The sequence below is a fragment of the Callithrix jacchus genome, chromosome 6 (genome assembly GCF_049354715.1).
Source record: "Callithrix jacchus isolate 240 chromosome 6, calJac240_pri, whole genome shotgun sequence".
Classification (NCBI taxonomy): Eukaryota; Metazoa; Chordata; class Mammalia; order Primates; family Cebidae; genus Callithrix; species Callithrix jacchus.
Window position 1 is genome coordinate 47,565,259 of NC_133507.1, and position 19,076 is coordinate 47,584,334.

Consider the following 19,076-nt stretch of genomic DNA (forward strand, 5'->3'; position numbering starts at 1 on the left):
AATGTCAGTGGACCAGGTTTCTACTTATCTATAGACATTTCAGGATTGCAATATGGCTTAAACATTACTGCTCCAAAGCAAATAAGAAATAGATTATCTTCAAAGCTCATCAATTAATAATCCTTAAGGAATATGGAAAAAATCCCTATCACACAAATTAGTGCTGTGTTGCTATATTATTTATATAATAACTTTTGATAAAAATCAATGAAGTAATTTAATAAAGATGACACACACCACATAAAGGACTATATCTTTTCTATGTCCTTATGTAATTACAAACAAAAAGGGTGTAATTTTTTTTCTCTTTTCATTTACAACATTATTAATTTATGTATTTAGTGGTTAAAAGCAATAGCAGTATGAAGGTAGAGAACTGGTATTCAAATCTGGGGTCCACCACTTATTATCTATGTAACATTGGACAAGTTTCTTGTTTCCAGCTTAGTTATCTTATCTGAAAATGGAAAAAATAACAATTATGGTGGTTATACCTATACCTTATTGTTGTGACGATTAAATGACATAATGTCTGTGAAGCAGACATAAGATTTGTATGTTGCTTCAAAATGCAGGTATATAAGTCAACCAAGAAATTACTAAATTTCAGTTTCCTAGAATAAGAGATTCTGGTGAACAGTTGGAAGGAATAAGAAAACTGAACTACTGCCAACCAGTCAACATTAAATAGAAAATTAGTTATAGAACAAGGAATAGAACTCTATTTATTTAACAGTGTTTAGAAGATTTGGAGCCTGAGTCAGAGTACTCAAGATCCCTGATTACTTTTCCATTCTTACACAGAGATGCTTTTATTAAATTACTTAGTAAGTGATCATCTCAACATGAAACCTTGACCATATAGGAATGCTGCAAATCAAGGCCAAATCCCAAGTTATCGACTTGTGAAAACGAAACAGCTTGAAGCCCTGAGTATTACAATAGCAAACTTGATTAAATTATTCCCTAGGTGTAGGAGCTAGACAGCCACTGATTGTCCCTCCACATGTCCACTGTTTTAATTCTTCTCAACAAGCTTGCTTTGACCAAATCACATGCTATCTAATTCATACTAATTTTCCACAAGGTCTTCTCTACATCTGGTGTATATTACTTTCATTATCCTAATTAGCTATTAATTATGCTTTTCTTGCAATATATAAAATGTACATGCACTCTTGCAAAAACTGTACAGATATTCACACTTATTTAACTTTAACAGCACCACCTAAGGACAAAAGCTGTAATATCAAAAATGTCTTAAGGTGATTAATTAAATATTTGGGAGTAAAAAAGTACATTTGCTTAAATTTTTAAATTTGGATGGGCATGTGCTATGTATATTAAAAATAATAAAGATTCCATGCCACATTTTTATGGACAATTACATAAAATAGAGTGCCCACAAGCATGCAAATTAGCACATGCCTGAAATTACATAACGTTTATCTTCTTGCTTGACTTTCATGGAAATCTGTATTTCTGGACAACTTGAGAGCTGAGCAACAGGCCCAGGTCCTCCTGTTAATTTATTTAAAGGGTGGGGCCAAAACATTATAAGATGTCACTAAATAAAAAATAATGTCGGGAATAAATATTTGAAGATATCTATTCAAGGGTCTACTGTGTTCAAGGTGGCTCTAGGGATACAAAACTGAAAGTCAGTACCTGTCACAATGCAAGTTCTACAAATCCACATAGACAGTGTAGGCATGAGTACTGTGATATAGGCATGCCCAAATACAGAAGAAACAGGACCACCGAATCTACACATAAAAAGGTCTGGGGAGGCTCTTACACAGGAAGACTTTAAGCAAGGAAATACTGGATTTTTGAAATACCTCTCTGGTGCCAGTGTAGGGGTCGGGGAGGAGAAGCTGAGACCAAGACATACACTGGTACCTGAACCATCACCATCTTGTATAATTACAGTCACTTTATCTAGTAAGCTTGACTCAAGTGGTAGAGAATAGTCAGGCACGTGGCAGGACAATTTCCTGAGAAAAGATATCACCCCCAAGACAAATGCCCTAACATTATACCAATAGGACATTCTCAGATTTTCTCTAATAGAATTTTTAAATAGCACTAAGAACATAGCATCCATACATTTGTTAAATATGTATTAAGTTTCTGCCTTATGTAATGGATTGTGCTAGCTCTAAGAACACAAATATGCAAAAGATAATATCCTGCCTCTAATACCTTGCAGTCTAACAAAGAATTAACATATGTTATAATAATCCATTCACTTCTGGAATACCATATTAGTACAGTTATACAGTTTGCTTGGACAGATTTGCAGCAGAAGTGTCTGCATATATGAATCAGTCCATAATGTGCTATGGTTAAAAAATTACTTACTTGGGGCAAATGACATTTTATTAAACTATGTATATGTATTGCTCAACAATATAAGCAAATAAAATTTTAAAAATACAAAAATATATTTACGAGTAAAATACACATTTGTTGTTCTGAAATTACTATGGAAAAAAGATAAGTTTTAGAAGTCACCTAAAGATTTACATAACAAAATAAACTCCCTGTATTTCAGAAATCTAAAATTCAGAAATTTGAGCAATCAAGGGAAAGAAGAGGTTAATTAATCTACTACACAGGTAGGTTGATGTCATGATTTTAATAAAACATGCTAAGGCCACTGAATTTACTGGATCTCAGAATATCTCTGGGAACAGGCATTCTTCGTTCAGCAACGAAACCAATATTTCTAGCCTTATTGGAAATACAGACAGACAGGGAACCTTACCGCTTCTTTTGTTATCCCAGTGCAGCACCCTTCCTCTCTTCTCAAATATGAGTGGATATTTTGATGCAGACATTCCATCAAGATCATCCAAGCGATATCATTCATCAAAATTTCAAGGGAAGTTCCACTACCATGGTGGCTCTAACATTTCTAAAAACTGCTTCAAGTAATAGTTTGGGTTTCTCTCAATTAAAATTGCCTCAAAATTATCCCTTGTCTTAAGAAATCTCTAAAATTTGATCAAGTTGTATACTTAAATAAAGCAAAAACAAAGATTTTCATAAACTTACATGAATGGGGAAATACCTTTTCATAGAGGACAATGTGATGTCTAATAGAAGAGGATTTCAACAGATAAAACACTAAAAGATATAAATGAAATTAACCATTTCCCTTCTATTACAGAAGCATCATTATGAACTCTCAAAGTTAAATTCTATGTTCTGCTTTAGTTAAATCTAATAATTGTATGGTTCTAATGGCAAAAATTAAAGCTTGGCATAATTATAATCAACTAAAATACAACGGCTTTTTTAAAGAAAAAAAAAGATGTTTCCTTATCTTATGAGGAAAAAAATTACGAGTCAAGTAATCCTGTGTGATACTATTTTAATTGTGATTAGACTTAAGAAACGGATTCCCTTACCAAGTAGATAAATGAACACATAGCCTCAGAAAAATAACATGCCAGAACAAAAATCTACATGCCAGCTTAATATAGATCTTTATTAGATCACTAAAAATGCCACTTCTAGTCCAAGAAGATGTAGCATAAAACTAAAGAATTATGATTAAAAAAGAATGATTTTTTTTTAAACCTAAGTTTTACATAAACGGAAGAGCTAGAATTTTTTTGATAGCCAAATTTCCTACCGTCAAAGAACATAATGGATTTTGCAAGTAAAAGTAAGTTTAAAGACTTTCATTTGCATGAGGTAATCAAAGAATTGTGAGCAAAAATAAAAGCAAAATTCAACCTTTTCCTCACCTTTAAGTCTCCAAGGGCTTTTATATTTGATAACATATATATACACGAAAGCTTTGCAGCTTGATTCCTTTAATAGTCAATTCCAACAATTGATCCCACTGGGAGCTCCAATGCAAATTCTTTTCCTGGTCCCTTACCCTCTTGGTGTGCCCCCTCCTTAGCCTGCTTCAATTCATTCTCTTGACCAAACCAAAACCCTGGTTAATTGTAACTCTTCATCCACTCCTGCAAGATTGAACATGACTGGGAAAAAAACCACACCACACAGGCTACAGTCACTTTATGAGTGCAAGTGGTCCTGAACACCATCTGACAACCATCCTATGTTACTTCATTATTCTCACATTCTCCTAGAAAACTATCTTACATCTTCTTCCCAAACTCCAAATACCACTTCCCTCATCCCTACTCTAGTTGATGAGTTTGCTTTAGTTCAGAGAATATTAAAGCAATCAGACGAGAACTTCCATAGTCTCCATCACCACATCTACCCAGCATCTGTAAGCACATACTCATATGAACCAGGCAAGTGCCCATCTAGAACCAGCCCTTCCACTTGTACATTTAATCCTTCCCTTCTTGCCTTCAAGAATTTAGTTCCAGTTCTTCTCCCCTGTCACTTGTATCCCACGCTTTTCACTCTACTGGAGCACACTTATCAGCATAAAAACATGCTAATGCTTCCCCTATCTTAAAAAGACCCAGAAAACTCTTCACTACACTTCAGCTACTGACCCCAAAACTCCATTTCTTTGGTCACCTTTGGGCCAAAACTTTGTGAAATAGCTATAACATTTCTGACTCCTTTCCTTCCCTCCACTACTTGTCTGAAATGCTTCTGTCACCATCGCCAACAGCCTCCACGTTGTAAATTCAATGGTGAGTTTTCAGCCCTCATCTTATTCGATCAAGCTGCAGTATAAAAAACATCATCATGCTTTCTCCCTTTCCTTTATTTGCTTCACTTCCAGGACACACCACACTGTTGATTTCCTTCCTTTCTTACTGGTTGGTCCTTCTCATCTCCTTTTCAGGCTCTTCTCACCAGCCTCTTCATGTAGTGGCCCAGAGTGCAGATGCTGGGCCTCTTCTGAGCTCAGCCATCTTACATGGCTTTAAATACCATCCATATGCCAAAGATCTATTAAGTTACCTTTCCTGGCCTCTGCCTCTCCTCAGCTCAAGAATATACAAAGGCTTAGTTGATATTTACATTTAAAATATGTCTCTCTAACTAAGCCGGCCCACAACTGAACTCTAGAATTTTCCACTCAAAAGGTATTCTCCTGCAATATTGTCTCAGTTAATGAAAACTACATTCTCTTAGTGGCTCAGGTTAAAGATCCTGGAGTCATCACAGAGCCCCTCTTTCTCAAATGCCCAACATCCAGTCTGTCAGCAAATTGTAAACTGGGTGTCAGCAAACTGACTTCAACTACTTCTTACCACATCTACCACCACCAGTTTTGTTGGAAACATCTCTCACCTGCATTACTGCAGTAGCCTCTTCTCCGTGGGTGGACCCTTGATCTACTCTATTTACAACATGGCAGCTACAGTGCTGCTGTGTTAGATCATGTGACTTCTCTGTCAAAATGCTGTTATAGATCCTCCTTTCTCTCTGAGAAAAAGCCACAGGTTCCCTGTGATCTCTCCTCCCACCAGTCTTCCCTTTGCTTACATTTCTAGCCATCCTTGCCTCCCCATTGTCCTTTAAAATAACCAGGTACATTCTTGAGGTCTTTTGACTCAGCTTTGTTGCTGGAATACTCTTCTCCTAGACCAGGGGTTCTCAAAGTATGTATCCCCTGGAAACTTGGCAGAAATGCGAATTCTCAGGCCTCACTGCAGACCTACTAATTCAGGGATTCTAGATGGGGGCCAGCAATTCATGTTTTAAGAAGCCCAACAGCTGTTGCTATAAAGCCCTAAAAATATGACCTGCCCTAGATATCTATGTGGGCAACTTCCTTACTTCATGTCTTTGGTCAGATATCACTTTCTGAATGAAGCCTACTCTGAATATCTTATTTACAATTTTACATGCCACTCCTTCTCCAGCACTGCACATTTCTGTACTCTGCCTTCCTTTTCAATTTGTCACCCATATCTTTATTCCAAAGTACTATAAAATGTGTACTTTCATATTATTTTTTGTCTCACCCCAGTAGACTAAGCTCCATGAGGGTAGTAATCTTTTTATGTCTTATTCACTGGTATATACAGAATTTGATACAATATAGGTACTCACTAAATATCAAATTAGTTGAGTAAATGTTCAGTAGGGACAACTATATAAGTAAAGCATGCCCAACCAACAGACAGGCAGGGAGTCCTCTGACAAGTGAGGGTTGTGGGCCCGAGTACACAATTAATAAATTTCACTTCATTTCATTGTAAAGAGTGCAGAGATAAAATAGACATATATGTTAACACTACCAACTCCTGGTACTGGATGCATTTTATGGAACACAGGAACAACCCAGGCATCCTGACGGCTGTTCATCTTTTCCAGTATTATTGGAAAGATGGAAGAATTCAAGTTTCTGTCCTATTCTTTCAGACTGTAGAAACTTTCAAGTATTAATGTTTCCTAATGCCTTAGGCTACCACCCTGGTGGAAGTAGGAAAGTTCTCTCATTACATTCCTATACCTTCCTAAGTAACAGCTACACATCCTTGACAGAATTCAAGTTCAGGGTAGCTGCAACTGTGGTTCTTGTCCTGTGTGTGGGTATGTTACAAAGGAAAAGGTTGGAGTAACTTTGTGCCTTTCTATATGTGAATTTTAAAAAAGTGTTCCAAACACAAGCAAGGTAACTTAGGAAGAGAAAAAGATACTGAAGGAAACAACCATTTTTTAAAAAAGTCTCTGCTAGGTACAATCCCAGCAGTAAATGCTATCATTTACCATTTGCAATATGGTACAAAGGCAATGGCTGAATCCTGCTACCATCAAAACCACGGTAATACTACAAATATACATGCAGAAAAACCACTTACCTCTGTTAATTATTTCTGCTACAAATTTATTCCAAAAAAGATGTACAATTTTAATGATCCCTTATTTATAGGAACGAGGCCAAGAAACACAGAACTGAATAAACCCAGATCACTTTTACAAATTTAACACAATGTGTTTCTTTGTGAATATCTAATGTTGGCCTTCCTATTCCCTTTAAAATGGTCTCAATATTTGTCTCTACAATTGACTAAAGTAAATAAAACAATATCTACGAAGCATGAAAAAAGAACCTCTTTAATTCCTACCATATAAATGATGGTTACATTAATATTCTATACTTTTGGCTCTGAACCTTCTAATAGCTTTATTCTAGTACCACAATAAAAACTGTTAAGGGAAATGAGGAAATAGCATGGGGATTATTGCTCTTAGCATTTAATAGCATACTGGAGTCTTGATGCTTGCTTGCATTTGCTTGGAATAAGTATCTAAGGGAAAATTAAGCCCTAAGCTGAAGCAACTATTTGATCCCAGAAAGGGCTCCTGGGAATAGTTTGGCTTTTTGTGACAATAGATTTTTTGAAGAAGTACACCATTCCCTAATGAAAAAGACCTGGCACAGTCTCATATGATAAAATTTGACCAATGTGAGGAGTGTGACGATCAGTTTGGGAATGAGCGTTTTAATAAAAGAAACATGAAATTGGTTGTGCTTTGGCAGGACATACCCCAAACCATCATGAGAGCAGTCATCCTGGCCCACAGATGATCCCCACCATGATACAACTGTGCAAGTTCCCACTGACATCACTGACAAAGCTGGCACAGAGACAAAGACATAATCCAGAAGCAGTCATATTGGATCCTGCTTTGTTGGAGTCATATAAAAAGCTAACTAACTTCCCTGCCCCACCAACCCACCCCCCTCAAAATGTACCGTGAAATAGATCTGAGGCTCAGTAGAGCTACTGAAGATTTATATTTCAGGCAGGTAAATAAACAGGGATAGGCAAATTGAAATTTTAGAAAGGAAAAGGCAGTGTTTTCAAATAATAAAGTCAAATGCAATAAATGTGAAAAAGGATGATACAATAAGATGACTGTGAATCACTTGGATTGAGATTGCCTAATACTTTAACCGGAACAACAGGTCATAGTTAGGGGTGGGTAACAGTTGCTTTTATCTACATTTTATAAAAAGATACCAAGACAGTAAGCTGCTCTCTGTCGACAATGTTGTAGTTAACATACGTATTAATAAAAGATAGTTTACATTACCCGCATAAACGCTTGATGTGTTCTACAGTTAGCTACTCTGTTGGACACTTGTATGCTTCTTGAGATCACATCAGAAGTTCCATTAGAAGAAAAATAGAATCTTGATGAAGACTCTGCCTTTCTGTTCACATCCAAACTCATGTTATAAAACAAAACTGCAAAAATATAGAGAATTGCATTAATCTAATTACCTAAATGCATCTATTGTTATTTTTGAAGTGATAATAGTCAAAGTTATACAGACTACTGGAAATATTAGTATCTGGAATTTTCTTTATTAAACAGCTTTTTAAAAACGAATCTGAAATATAAAAGAGGGAACAATTAACATACAAATTTTAAAAATTGCTTTTATAAATATTTACAAACTTTCCTCTACCTCTATGTTGCTATTAACATTAAAATCTTTCGTTATTTGCTTAATCCTTCCATAAATAAAAATTTCAAAAATATAAAAATTGTTGCTAATAAAAGCCTTGCATAAAGTTTTAGGTCCTTTGGAGTCCTTTTTGTCCTCTGAACATCGACTAAGGAGGTATAGACACGGTACTGTGCTTTCTGTCTTATGCGGTTATATGACTAATTTTATACATGACTAATTTTTTCATATTTAAGACTCATTTGTTTCTTTGATTTGAAGGCTTGCTTTTTTATATACATAAATACATGGTTAAGTCAAATCTATAAATATGGTTTTCTCAAAAATGTCTTTTTTCCAGTCTTGATGCCCTGATTATCTGTTCTTCTGTGTGTTTTATTGGTTTCTAGTTTGACCTTCCAGTGTTAATTTGTGCAATTTAAAAAAATTCTCTCAATAAATATTCTAGCAGTTTGGTAGGGTTCATTTCAAATCTGACATAATAAATATTTGTCTACTTGTGAAGATCTCCAAATTAGCAAAAAAAAAAAAAAAAAAAAGAAGAAGAAGAAAAAAAGAAAAATTTAAAAGCAAACAAAAAATTCCAAGCCAGATCTTACCAAGAAAATGAGAACAATTTCATGAATCTAAATGGGTTCTTTGCAATGCAAGTTGAATCTAATAGTCTGCTGAGGTGTCACTCATTATATAGAGACAATAATTCATAAGTGATAGTTTAAAGAATTTATACAATTTTTGACATGTTCATTTTTATTTTAGGAGTGACTTATACTTCTAGAAGAATTTCACCCACTTGCTTCAAGGAAACATAAACATAAAATCTAAATTACTCTTTATACATTTCAAATAAATTCTTCAATTATCTTTTTATTTGGAAAATTATGAAGTCCAAGCCAATTGGATTTCAGAATTATAACTGAGATTCAATACCACACAGACAAAGCACTGCAACTGAAATCGCTGTCTACAAGTTCACTGCCCTGAGTTCAGAAAGAGTAAATGAAAAAGAGGTGAAAAATAATCCACTCTCAGAGTCAGAATGTCCTGGATTTATTAAACATTTACATAATTAATGTGAATTATTTCTCCCAGGAGTCATTTTATGATAATTATAAGGTATGTTTCTCTATTAATGTGATGGTTATTTATGGGTTTTATATGTTTGTCTTCAAGTATTTTAAGAAATATCTGGTCACAATGGAATTGTTAGTAGAGGAAACACTGGTTTTACATAAAGGGAAAGAGCCCCATCTACTCAATGTGTGTCTTTCAGATTATCCATCAGCTTGTCTGTGTTAATGTGTAATTTACTCTGATGTCATGCTCTCAAACTGCCATCTTCCAATCAATAACTAGTTGAAGACTTGCCCACCCTCTTATTACTGTAGCTCTGGTCATGACTTTCCAGGGCACTATTAAAAGTGAGTCTGATCTAAAGTAGAGATACCAGGCTCATTGTGTACCTTTCATTACAAGCTAGTATATATTAAGACCTCTATTACATATCCATGGTATGATTTAATAAGTATGTGAGCCTTTCACAATGTTTAGGTGACAGCAGCCTGCAGAGTCATGGATACAATAAACTCTTGACAGGTTTTAATAGGGGATCATAAACTTTATGAATTATTCATCTCCAAATGTTAATTCCAGGTATGCTCTTCTCCTACCACAGGCTAGTTTCACTATTCCTATATTAGCCTAAATAAACATAATCAGGAACATTAATCTGCTAGCAAAAATGTAATATGTATAAAGTCACATATACATGATTTGGGATTCCCCACCACAATTTTGGATGAGCTGTATCCATGATACTTTCTCCACAGCAGATAATTGAGAGTTGCCTATACATAGGGAAATGGGTATGGTTCTCAGGAGCTTGTCGTCATAGTAAATTATTAACAGCTGTATTATTTATAGAAATTAGAATCAGGTCTAGTTTCAGGTTTTTATATTTATTTTTATGATTATAATTTTTTGAGACAGGGTCTCACTCCATTGCCCAGTCTGGAATGCAGTGGTGTGATCACAGCTCACTGTAGCCTGGACCTCCTGGCCTCCAGCCTCAGTCTCGTTTAGTGCTGGGATTATAGGCATGAACCACCATGCCTGGCTTTCTTCAATTGTTGAAATTGGATAAAATACGAAGAAAGCGGTTTCACAGGTTAAGCTCAGTTGATTTTCCTTAAAATAATATGGCAAGTAATACTATGTCCTTTGCTTCTTGCCGTAATCTCTAAACAACTATAGCCTTCTGATGTGCCCAACTCATTGGTTAGAACAAAGCAAGAATCTGGAAGATAAAGAGGAAAAGTATGCATCAGGTGGTTTATCTCCCCTGCTCTCAAGAAGAGCTGTACTGGTGAAAACCAGTGAAGGCTACAAACAGGAATGTGGGATTAATTAGTGAACTGCACACCATCAAGAATTAATTCTGTGGGGCATGCTCACCAATGTAACCTGGAACTTCCTTGCCCTTATATGAGAAACAAAGTGTTAGATCCATGCACACAGAAGGCCATCCATTTTCAACACAGTCAAATTTCGTTCTGTTTACTGACTCAGGGTGGCTTAAAGAAGCTTCAACAATTACTACAGGTCTTGTCCTAAGAAGGAAATAAAATTAACAACGTTAATTGTAGAATGATTTCTCCTTAAGAAGATAAATGTATTTGTTTTGTCAGTTTACATTCATCAAGTAATTTCATGAGTCTTCCTTATTACGTGTGTACATACTAATTAATTTCTGTTAACAGAGGAAAAGAAATTTTATTTAAATGTCTAAAAACATTGACTTTGATAATTTAATTATATCTATGTAAGGTTAAAAAAATACCCTCAAGTTCAATAATTAAACTTCCGAATACCAGAAGAACATCATGAGGTCACTATCACTGCCGATTTTAAACAATGCCTTCTATCATTTACAATTAAACCAAATTGTCATTAAGCAGTAAAATATATCAGTCTTACCTTAGCAATACAGCAGAATCAGACCGAAAAGAACCAACTGCTACATCTGGAGGATAAAAGACAACACAGATTAATGATCATCATTAGTCAGAGAGAATTACTTTTCAGCCATAAATACTTAACTACATACCACCTTTGACTACATAAAAACACTATTTACAGAAAATTAATTAGAGAATATATGCTAATATCTTAATCTTCATTCCACTTTTCTCTGAATCTATTCATGTACAACATTCATCCCATTATGATATAACAAACTTTATGATAAAGACAGGCTTACTAAAACAAAATTCAATTTCGGACTAGAAACATTCACTCAAATTTCCTTTCTAAATAAAAAAAAATTTCTTTCGTTTCCTCATCATATGTTTGGTTTTCATGAGTGTTTCCATTTTTTCAGAAACACAGACTATAACACTGAGCAACTAACACTGTTAAGCTGAGGAATTACTTGATCATTTTTGGCCCATCCTTGAATTCAAGAGAACTTTAAAAATGAAGGAAAAAATTATCAGCAAGATGAAGTCTTTCATACCAGTTTTATGTACTTTACTATAAAGCAGTATCGATAATAGAGCCTATTTTGATTTATAAATTACGATAAACTTTATACTCACCTACATATCCGTTATTATCTGCATCAATTTGTCCTGATATAGACTGTCCAAACATACTTAATGATTTGCTGATCTGAAGTCCTTCAATTCTCTGAAAAGTAGTTAAGTTGAGTAGAAGTAGTTTTTGAATACTAGTATACCAGAGAAGCAATGATTGAGTTAAATAACGACCTTTCCCAGGCACGTCTTGGCACACTTACTAACAAAATTGCAATTTAGTTAAATCAAATACTTCTAAGGGTGACAAAATTTTCCAGCTTGAAATGAACAGGTGACATCTATTTTGTGGCTAAAAAAATTTACTCTACTTGACGAGCAAAGAGAAAATTATGTGGTACAGATTTTCTAAAATAATCCTGACTCCCTCACTTTTTAGAGATGGGGGTCTCACTATATCACCTTGGCTGGCCTTGAACTCCTGGGTTCAGTCTTCCCAGCTCAGCCTCCTAACTAGTTGAGATTACAGGTGCACACCACCATACCTGTCCTTAGGTCTCTTCAGGCTCTGTTTTTACTTACTTGCCCAACATGAATAACTAAATAAGTAATGTGGAAAATAAGATGTCTATAATCACTTAGTGGAGTCTATGGTTCAGTCTTTTTATAAAAGCTGACTTTTTAACAATAACAACCCTAGCCAGATATGTACTTTGCATTCCATATATCTAATTTCATGTTCATTTACAGATTTATAAATATTAAGCTGATATCCATACTAAGAAAATTTGTATTTTTACTAGACAAATACATTTTTATATCAATTACAGAGAATGATTTGCTCATTTTTGCCTAATTAAAAATAACTGTACCAGCTAATATTTCCATGAAACTATCATGAGAAAAACTTTTCTCTGCATATGAATGTCATTTTTTCCTATACACCGAAATGCCCTGAGTTTTCAAGATATACAAGTGAAGTAAGAGTAAGATCATGAGACTTTATTAAAGTGCTATCATATTCCTACTCAACAGTGAAAGAAACCCAGAGTATCATATGTTTGATCGATCTCTCTATGCAATCTTCATGAAATACGGGGCTCTAGCCACAAGGCCAAGACAGAGTTAATCCAAATGAGCATGTTTTAGAATCACATAGAGAATATGTCAGAATACAATTTAATGAAATACAAGAGAAATCTTTAATGGGCTATAGACAAGCTAGAGTGGAAATGAACTACAACTCTTACTTATGGAAAAAGGGAATTTGAAGAATTATTAATTCCTTAAAAGAAGATCATTTGCTATTATAAGTAAATGGTAAAATAAAGTGTTAAGTATTTGAAAGAGAAAATGAAGAAAAATAAGTCCACATAAACCCTGGACATTTTAAAGGATGCTCCTCATCACCAATGCTTCTTTTGGAAATAGAATAGTATCTTACCTGAGAGAAGGTTGATGAGATCCCATCTGCACGGCCATTGTAAATATAAATAGCACCTCGCAAGTCATCTTCTTGTGGAGCTCCGATAGCAACATCTATCCGAGAATGTAAACAGTGGAACGATACATTTTTGACACAAAGAATGCAACTTTGAAAACTAACCATATGATCCTTAATTCGTGTCATATAAGAAAACTCTTATGAAAAATAACACTCTTCTCAGACAGAAAAAAATTAAAACACAAAAATCATGTACAGGATTGTGCACAATAGTTTGTATATGGAAGAAAGTAGAGTGGATGCATCTGAGAGACAGTCTCATAAAGTAATTAGGGCACAGGCTCTACACCCAGACCACTGGGGTCTGACCTGAGCTCTGCCACTGGGCACTGTTGCGCTAGGCTGGGCCCATTTCTTAATCTGTGTTTCAATTCCCTCACCTACATAATGGGATCATAATAAAAGCCACTCTCAGCATAAAAGGATATAAGTTATGTAAAGTGCTTAGAGAAGCGCCTCGCATGTAATACATTCTCACAATCTAGGAATATGATCATAAGAATTTTTATTTTGAGAGTCTAGATGTACCTTATTTGCAAAGTGACTTTTAAATTAACTCCTATTCCAATGAAAGTGATTAGGGTATCTGTCAGGGATATCTGCGCATGTGCGCGCGCGTGCACACACACATACAAACACAGGATTTCAGAAAATGGATTTGTTCTGTAAAATAGTAACTACATCACCTTTCTGTATTATTGATAATTATGTCAGACTATGACACCAAGGGAAAAAAGATCTGATCAACTGATATAAGAAAACCTGAGTAAATGACATGGTTGCTTAAGTGCTATAAATATATAGCACAAAGGAGAAAAATAATTGTTCTACAGTTGCAAGAGCATTTCATTTTATCAAGTGTTGTCTATTTATTCACATATTTATATGCAATTTATTACTTTAATAGAAACATAATGTACAGTTCATCTTCATGATATTACTTATTACTGTCAAATCTAAAACCTTTTTATCAACTATAGTGGTAATTTTTGACTACTATTTAAATGGCAGCAAAAATATCTTTGATGTATAACTCTATGGGAAACACTGTAAAATAGTAAAAATGCAAAGCTTTTCTATTTTCAGTTAAAAATAAATGGTAGACACCTATATTTACTTTGCTTAGACATACTAAGACTAGCCTTTTTTGACTTGTACAAAGTTTTTCTAACTTTCACATACAAATATGCCCATTCATTTATTCATTCATTGGACAGCTAGTGGGCACCTACTATATTCTAGGCATTTGTCAGAAGCTGGCAAAACAGGGCAATACCATAAAAAGAAACTCATTGTCTAGTAGGGAGGAATGGCAAGCAAGAATAGAACAGTAACACAGGGTGTGAGGAGGAAGTGATGGAAATTAGGGAAGGCTTCTCATAGAAGATGATGCCCAAGATAACATTAAAGTATCCATAGGTCATAGCCAGGTGAAGAAAAGGGGAAATGCAATTGAGAGACAGGGAAAAGCCTGTGCAAGGGCAGGGAAGCAACGGGCAGCATGGCACACGTGAAGAATGGCAATCGGTTTGGAATAACCGGAGTCGGATTTGTGCAGGATAAATACATACAGGAACAGAGATCAGGAATGGGAAGAAGAGAAAGAGAGGAGGAGGAGAAGAGGTATGTGAGAAGAAGGAGTGGGGAAAAGTATGGCCACTGAAAAGAAGACAGCAATTTCTTTAATCTGGGCTGGGTTTATAATTCAACCACTGTGGTTAAATCTCTAGAATTTGCTGTACATTTATTTTATTTTTTTGAGACGGAGTTTTGCTGTTACCCAGGCTGGAGTGCAATGGTGTGATCTCGGCTCACAGCAACCTCTGCCTTCTGGGTTCAGGCAATTCTCCTGCCTCAGCCTCCTGAGTAGCTGGGATCACAGGCACCCACCACCATGCCCAGCTAATTTTCTTGTACTTTTAGTAGAGACGGGGTTTCACCATGTTGACCAGGATGGTCTCGATCTCTTGACCTCGTGATCCACCCGTCTCACCCTCCCAAAGTGCTGGGATTACAGGCTTGAGCCACCGTGCCCGGCCTGTACATTGATTCTTGATGATAACATATGAATAAAATAGCAAGCCTGTGTCATGAAGTAGTTGATGTACAGAAATTTTTATAGTATCTCTTATTAGCAAGTATTTAGAAAAAACACAGATAAGCCTTTTCAGCCAAAATATTTTAAAAGCCCAGATAAATTTTTTTTCCATACAGAGGACACTTGGGTATATTCAATCTTTGGCTATCTCATATACAGGACCAAACGCTTACTTCCTGGATTACACTTGGATCTGTTATATAATACAGTTCTAGCTATCATTATACAAATAAGAAAAATACATTTTGAAGTATATACCCTGATGTTTTCCATGCTTACACAACTTAATTTGGGACACAATATGCAGAACACAGATATTTAACGACTACTTTAACTTTTCATCTGAACATTTTATTTCATTCCGTTAATATAAATCCTATTAGTATTAATGTCAGCCAATGCTTACATAATGTTTACAATATAGGCACTGTGATATGGGTTTTGTGCACATTTACCCAACTAACTCTCACAACCACCATATTAAATAAATGCGCTTTGACTTCAACTTTACAGATGATGAAACTGAGGCACAGAGTATAACCTGCTCAGGGTGACAGAGCCAGGGTGTTGTGCAGCTGGGATTTAAACCCTGCATCCAGGCCCCAGAGCCTGGGCTATCATCATGCTCTATAAACTCATTAACAACAGAGGTCATGCCCCCAAATTTCCCTTCCTAATACCTATTCCTGTTCTGTGTCAATAAGGTTCTGTCTCTGTCTGCCTCTCTCTCTCTCTCTCTCTCTCTCTCTCTCTCTCTCTCTCTCTCTCTCACACACACACACACACACACACACACACACACACAGAATACCATCCAGCCATTTAAAAAAAAAAAAAAGAAATGATGTACTCTACAGCAACATGGATGGAACTCGGGGGGTCATTATCTTAAGTGAAACAAGCCAGGCACAGAAAGTAAGATATCCTATGCTCTTACTCATAAGTCAATGCTTTAAAAGTGTGTTCATGTGGACATAGAAAGTACAATGGTAGGCAATGGAGATTCAGAAAGGGGAAGTGTTATGGGGGGTGGATGACGAGAAATTACCTAATGGATAAAACATAAGTTATTTGAGTAATGGGTACCTGCAAGCTCTGACTTGATCACTATGTAATTGACGTATGTAACAAAATTACACTTGTACCCTATAAATTAACACAAATTTTAAAAAGTACTCACTTAATGACTTGATAATATGTCACTATTTCTGGTGCACATAATAGTACAGCTTGTGATTTACAATTGTAGAACTTATTATGGTTCTGCTCTAAAAATATTTAAACATATAGTCTAAAAGTCAGATAATAAGGCTCAATGTGAACCAATAAATAGTGGTCTTGTCAAGTCTATTTTACATATGAAATCAAAAACACTATTTTCTGTCAGTCATGTCAGTTATATTAGTCTATCTGACCAATGCTTTTCATGCTTTTGATGAGTTTTACATGAAACTTTTGCCAAATCAATTGGTCATCTTCTTTGAAAATGCCTTGTGTTGCTTTCTTAAGGACACTGTAAATATAGTCTGACTTTTTTTCCATTTGAAAATATTGAAAAATGATATGACAAATGCCAAGATAACTTAAGGTTGTTATGCAAAGTACCACAAAAATTTGCATAATAAAAGACATTAAGTGTGATTTGCATCCAATACTAGAGATGGAAAATAAAAGAATAGGTAGTGTTTTCATTCTCTTTCTACATAATCCTACACTTTTTGCCATGAACACAAAGTAACTTTACCCATCCACCCAAGAAAAATAAAATGAGAAATGCGGCAAAGTAATATATACATTTAAAAAAAAACTTGTAAATTCCTGTTTCATCCAGGCAGACATGGTGGAAAGGAATTAAAGACCTCAGCAAAAAACTAGGACACCCTGACCCTGCTTCCACATTAGCAATAGTCTTGCTAACATCTAAAATATAGAAAATGCCTATTCATGGGCAAAACAGAAGATAAAATATAAACTGGGCCAAGGAGAGGAAGACATATGGCATTATAAGCATTCACTGAAGTGTTAATGTAGCCACTAAAAGTAAACAGGGTGCGGTAAATTATAAATGATATTATAAACAACACAAAAATACACAGGAATATATTTTAAAATCATTTGAATAATAACCTTCCAGACACCTCTAGGAGTGGTGAGGGCTCTTAGCGAAACAAGAACTGTGTGAAGCCCAGGGATTTTATACAGGAACTGAAAGACTGCACTGTCCCCTGAAAGTCCCCTCCAAAGTCCTCTAAGTTTCATGGACAGAACACTCTCTGTCCGTCTGTCCTTCATACCACTGGAAAATTACTCAGGCTTTTTCCAGGTACTAGAGTAATTTTTTAAAATTGTACTTTAGGTTCTGGAGTACATGTGCCGATCATGTGGGATTGTTGCATAGGTACATACATGGCAATGTGGTTTGCTGCCTCCACCCCTGTTACCTATATCTGGCATTTCTCCCCATGTTATCCCCCTCATCCTCCCCACCCCCTGCTGTCCTTCTCCTAGACACCCCCAACAGACCCCAGTGTGTGATGCTCCCCTCCCTGTGTCCGTGTGTTCTCGTTGTTCAACACCTGCCTATGAGTGAGAACATGTGGTTTGATTGTCTGTTCTTGTGTCAGTTTGCTGAGAATGATGGTTTCCAGATTCATCCATGTCCCTACAAAAAAAAAAGAGCTCATCCTTTTTATGGCTTCATAGTAATCCATGGTGTATATGTGCCACATTTTTTTGTGCAGTCTATCACTGATGGGCATTTCGTTGGTTCCAGGTCTTTACTATTGTAAACAGTGGCAAAATGAACATACCTTTACATGTATCTTTATAATAGAACGATTTATAATCCTTCAGGTATATACCCAGTAATGGGATTGCTGGGTCAAATGGAATTTCTATTTCTAGATCCTGGAGGAATCACAACACTGTCTTCCACATTTTGATAAGGAATTTCCCTATTGCTCAAGATAGTTTTACAGCTCTAAAACAATAATTCAAATTTGTCATTGACATTTTGATGCCACAAAAATAATTTCTCATGTATGCATACATATATGTTTCACATTCCAAAGAGTAAAAATAGTGAATGGTCTTCCTTAAATGTGCCAATTAAAACAAGACAAACCATAAACCAAGTATTTTACTAAACAGTGATTTTGCATTTTTAAAAAAGAATTGGGATTGTTGCATACAACACATGTGACGTATCAAAATGCATAAACATGGTTGTATCTCTAGGTAGAATCCTTATTTTTTATTAGGTAGAATCCTTAAACTTGCCACTGAATAAGGTTTATGTTTTCAAGCATTAATTTTATTTTCCACTTGATTGCAGGGCCCTAGTTCAAGAACTATAAAATAGGGTGCCACCATTTTCTCATTTATTATGGCACATATTCTGTACCTGGTATGGTACATCTGACCCAAAATAAATGTTCAATAAATATCACAGAGTTGCTGATTACTTACAAGATGCAACATAAAGGATAATAAAATTTTATTTTGTTTTAAATAAGATCAGTCTTTTAATAAAAATATAATAAGTTTCTCATTACTGTTCAT

At 35.4% G+C, this 19,076-nt stretch overlaps 1 protein-coding gene across 1 annotated transcript in view; it reads right to left on the bottom strand.

Moving 5' to 3' along the window:
- The window catches only part of ITGA4 (integrin subunit alpha 4), a 90,163-nt gene that overhangs the window by 40,476 nt on the left and 30,611 nt on the right, over window positions 1-19,076 (bottom strand). The window contains exons 11-15 of the mRNA XM_035304353.3: window positions 13,358-13,452; window positions 11,977-12,067; window positions 11,357-11,402; window positions 10,835-10,989; window positions 8,002-8,156 (exon numbers count right to left, since the gene is read on the bottom strand). Of these exons, the coding sequence (XP_035160244.1) occupies window positions 8,002-8,156; window positions 10,835-10,989; window positions 11,357-11,402; window positions 11,977-12,067; window positions 13,358-13,452 (542 nt within the window). The remainder of the gene's footprint in view (window positions 1-8,001; window positions 8,157-10,834; window positions 10,990-11,356; window positions 11,403-11,976; window positions 12,068-13,357; window positions 13,453-19,076) is intronic.